The sequence below is a fragment of the Onychomys torridus genome, chromosome 8, assembly GCF_903995425.1.
Source record: "Onychomys torridus chromosome 8, mOncTor1.1, whole genome shotgun sequence".
NCBI classification, from domain to species: domain Eukaryota; kingdom Metazoa; phylum Chordata; class Mammalia; order Rodentia; family Cricetidae; genus Onychomys; species Onychomys torridus.
The window spans coordinates 100,685,075-100,689,706 of NC_050450.1; the positions used below are offsets into that span (position 1 = coordinate 100,685,075).

At 59.1% G+C, this 4,632-nt stretch overlaps 1 protein-coding gene across 1 annotated transcript; it reads left to right on the forward strand.

Annotated features, from left to right (window-relative positions):
• Positions 1-1,096: 1,096 nt before the first annotated feature.
• Sox9 (SRY-box transcription factor 9) lies at positions 1,097-4,430 on the forward strand. Its single transcript, XM_036197919.1, has 3 exons — positions 1,097-1,885; positions 2,682-2,935; positions 3,540-4,430. The coding sequence occupies exons 1-3, from the start codon at positions 1,455-1,457 to the stop codon at positions 4,376-4,378; spliced, it is 1,524 nt and encodes a 507-aa protein (XP_036053812.1). The 5' UTR covers positions 1,097-1,454; the 3' UTR covers positions 4,379-4,430.
• The last annotated feature ends 202 nt before the right edge of the window (positions 4,431-4,632 follow it).

Sequence of the window (4,632 nt, forward strand, 5' to 3'; positions counted from 1 at the left end):
TTCCAGTCCAAGTCACCGGCCTCCTCGGCCTCGCCGCCCCGCGCTGCCACCTTTGCAAACTTCGTCCTCAACACCAGAGCAGTTTTGCAAACTCCCGTGGTGACCCTGCTGGCGTTTGTGGCTCAGACAGGAGGCAAGAAGCAAAACTCTAAATAACCCTAACACCGAGGGGCGTCCGAGTGCTGGAGGGACCGGGAAAGAACTTGTCAGTTCAAGGTCGGCGTGGCCCACGGGACCCAAGAGAACCAGGGACTACCCCGGTCGCCGCTAGCCTTCGCTGGCGCTCAGCTTTGGTTTTCATTGATTCCCACAGCTAGAGCGCGGTAGAATTCTCCAGCCACCACACCAGCCTGGGAGAACCAGAGCGCGTTAACCTATTTATATGGATTATTACAGAAGAACAGCGGGCGTTGAGTCACCCAAACATTTGCTTCCAAAAGACCATTTCTAAGCACTTTTGGAAGCCAGCAGGCTCCGGGCGCAGAAGCCGGAGCTCCGCATTGAGGCGCGGCTGTAGCAATTTCCACTGCTGTAAACGCCAACGAAGCCCCGGGTACCACGGAGACAGCTTCGAAAAGTAGTGGGGGTGTGTGTGTGTGTGTGTGTGTGTGTGTGTGTGTGTGTGTGTGTGTGTGTGTGTGTGTGTGTGTGTGTGTGTGTTGGGGGGGACATAAGTCTAGACACGCGTGCGCGCGTGCACACACACACACACACACACACACACGCACGGATTCACACTGAGGCAGTTCCAAAACTGTGACATTCCTAGAGTAGAGAGCAAACTTACACACTCGGACGTCCCGGGTCCCCCGCCTGCCCCGCGGCGTCCCCGTCCCGTCCCGTCCCCCCCCCCCCCCCACCCCCCGCGCTTCCAAGTCCCCTCACCCCACCGTCCACCCTCCGGCTGCGCTCCCCTCCCTTCTCCTCCCCTCGTGTCTCGTCACCCAACCCGGAGCCTCAGTCCTCCTCCCCCTTCTCCAAAATCCGGTCCAATCAGTGACTTGCCAACTCTGATGACTGCCGAGCCGTGATTGGCTAGAGGTCTCTAAGGTGAAGGGGGAGTATTTATTAAAGAGACCCTGGGCTGGGAGTCGGAGAGCCGAGAGCGCTGCTCGGAACTGCCTGGAAACTTCAGTGGGGCGACAACTTTTACCAGTTTCAGTCTAGGAACTTTTCTTTGCAAGAGAGACGGGGTGAAAGTGGCCCCGGTTTCGTTCTCTCTTCCCTTCCTTCTCATACTCTCCGAATCGCCTTCCCCGGGTTTGGAGCGTGCAGCTGAGTACCGGCCACCCAGCGCCTCTGCTAAGTGCCCACAGTCGCAGCCCGGTGACGCGCCAACCTCCCCAGGAGCGGCTCGCTCGGCGTCCGCGTTCGGGCAGCCTAGGAAAGAGGAGCCCTAGCCGCCCCGGCTTCTCGCCTTTCCCAGCCACCCACCCCCTGCCCCGGGCTCGCGTATGAATCTCCTGGACCCCTTCATGAAGATGACCGACGAGCAGGAGAAGGGCCTGTCCGGCGCCCCTAGCCCCACTATGTCCGAGGACTCGGCTGGCTCGCCCTGCCCCTCGGGCTCGGGCTCTGACACGGAGAACACACGACCCCAGGAGAACACGTTCCCCAAGGGCGAGCCGGATCTGAAGAAAGAGAGCGAAGAAGACAAGTTTCCCGTGTGCATCCGCGAGGCGGTCAGCCAGGTGCTGAAGGGCTACGACTGGACGCTGGTGCCTATGCCGGTGCGCGTCAACGGCTCCAGCAAGAACAAGCCACATGTCAAGCGGCCCATGAACGCCTTCATGGTGTGGGCTCAGGCTGCACGTAGGAAGCTGGCGGACCAGTACCCGCATCTGCACAACGCGGAGCTCAGCAAGACTCTGGGCAAACTCTGGAGGTGAGCGCGCCGGACCGCAGGGTGGGCTTGGTGGGTACCGGAAAGGGGGCTACACTCACCGAATCTGGCCCGCCTCCCTGAGCCAAGAAGTTGCAGCCTGAGATTTTGATGGGCCGGGCTGCGGGGTGGGGGGCGGGTAAGGGAGGTTGGCTTAGAGTTTGAGAAAGTTCTTGAGATTGCTCTTGGTGATGGCGCGGCGGGAGGGAAGGGAGGGGTGTTGTGTAGCAGGTCAGTGATTGCTTTTAGGAACGTAGAGGGGTAGTGAGTGAGGGGGTGTGTCCCTTCGAAAGGAACAATTAGAGGAACTTAACGCCCCCCCCCCGCCCCCGCCAAGCTGCGCTCTTTCCTGGGAAGACGGGATGATGGGAAAGCTGGGCTGGAGGTGACCCAGGCAGAAATTAGGGAAAGCTACTTAGAAGCGGTAGGGGCGTGGACCGACAGAGTGAGCTTCTTGCAATTTAAGTGGGTTTTCGGAAAGTTTTTACAGGGTGTTGGGAGGGGGTGTACCGCTCCGGTAGCAAAGGCGTTTAGAGCAGCCTCAGCAGGGAGCTATTTTCATCTTCAGGGTTTCCAAAATAGGAGGCCAGGGGAGGGGGCGGGGCGAAGAGTGACCGTTCAGGTCGACGCCAAGCACTTAGAAGAAAGAAAGAAAGAAAAGTTCTGAGTCTCAGAGGAGGATGGCAAGCAGAAAGGAGGGAGGAGGGGAAGTACTCGAAGGAGGGGTGGGGACATGACAGCTCCTGGGGTTTCACTGACCTCCCCCCCCCCACCTCTTTTCTTCTGCCCCTCTTCCCAGGCTGCTGAACGAGAGCGAGAAGAGACCCTTCGTGGAGGAGGCGGAGCGGCTGCGCGTGCAGCACAAGAAAGACCACCCCGATTACAAGTACCAGCCACGGCGGAGGAAGTCGGTGAAGAACGGGCAGGCAGAGACCGAGGAGGCCACCGAACAGACTCACATCTCTCCTAACGCCATCTTCAAGGCGCTGCAAGCCGACTCCCCGCACTCCTCCTCAGGCATGAGCGAGGTGCATTCCCCAGGCGAGCACTCCGGTGAGTAAGGGGCAAGTGACCTACCAGGCCTAGCCATTCTGGGCCCCTCAGGGTACACCCTTAGGCCCCCCTCCCCGCCCTAGGATCTGGGTGGGGGACTTTGCGCTCCCTGGAGGAGAGAAACGCTGTTTCCCGCACTCCCTCCCTGTCCAGGACCCGTTCGAAGGCGCGCGCGCATACACACACACACACACACACACACACACACACACACACACACACTCCCCTCAACCCAGAATCCTAAACTGGATTCTTTATTGCAAGGCAACATGCATTAATGACTTCACGAAACTTACCCACCTTTCTCTTTGCACCTCACCGCCTAAGCACACACTCTGCTACTGGTAGCAATTTAGTCTTCCAGACCCTTGGGACCTCAGACCCCTCCCCTGATAGAAAGGAGCTTGCCTCGTGTGTACCTGCAGGTTAATCATTCGGCGACTTATCGCTGGTGCAGGGCGCCTCCTGCGCGGGCTCGGGTCCTAATGACACCTTAGCAACCAGGGAGGTTCCCCCCCCCGGGGGGGGGGGCTCCTAAGACCAGGCGCTTTGCACAGCCCTTGTTGATTTTTTACGGTTTGTCTTTCTCTTTTATTGCCTGCAGGGCAATCTCAGGGTCCACCGACCCCACCCACTACTCCCAAAACCGACGTGCAAACTGGCAAAGTTGACCTGAAGCGAGAGGGGCGCCCTCTGGCAGAGGGGGGCAGACAGCCCCCCATCGACTTCCGCGATGTAGACATCGGTGAGCTGAGCAGCGACGTCATCTCCAACATCGAGACCTTTGACGTCAATGAGTTTGACCAATACTTGCCGCCCAACGGCCACCCTGGGGTGCCGGCCACACACGGCCAGGTCACTTACACCGGTAGCTACGGCATCAGCAGCACCGCAGCCACCCCTGCGACCGCGGGCCACGTGTGGATGACCAAGCAGCAGGCGCCTCCCCCTCCTCCGCAGCAGCCCCCTCAGGCCCCGCAAGCCCCGCAGGCGCCTCCGCAGCAGCAGGCACCCCCGCAGCAGCAGCAGGCACCCCAGCAGCAGCAGGCACACACGCTCACCACCCTGAGCAGCGAGCCAGGCCAGTCCCAGAGAACGCACATCAAGACGGAGCAGCTGAGCCCCAGCCACTACAGCGAGCAGCAGCAGCACTCCCCGCAGCAGATCGCCTACAGCCCCTTCAACCTTCCGCACTACAGCCCCTCCTACCCGCCCATCACGCGCTCGCAGTACGACTACACAGACCACCAGAACTCCGGCTCCTACTACAGCCACGCAGCGGGCCAGGGCTCAGGGCTCTACTCCACATTCACTTACATGAACCCTGCGCAGCGCCCCATGTACACCCCCATCGCTGACACCTCCGGGGTCCCTTCCATCCCGCAGACCCACAGCCCGCAGCATTGGGAACAACCGGTCTACACACAGCTCACCAGACCCTGAGGAGCCCTTGAAGAGGGATGGGGAGGGAGCTGATCATTAAAAAAAAAAAAAAGGAAGAAGAAGACGAAGAAGAAGAAGAAGAAAGAAAGAAAGAAATAGCCGAAGAAATCAAGAATCAATTGAAATTCCTTTGGACACTTTTTTTTTTTTTTTTCTCGTCCCTATTTCTTAAAGACGCGTAAGCGAAGGTAATGAGTGCTGAGATTCCAGAGAGAGACGTTGGAACTTTATCCGAGTCCATGCCAACCTATTGC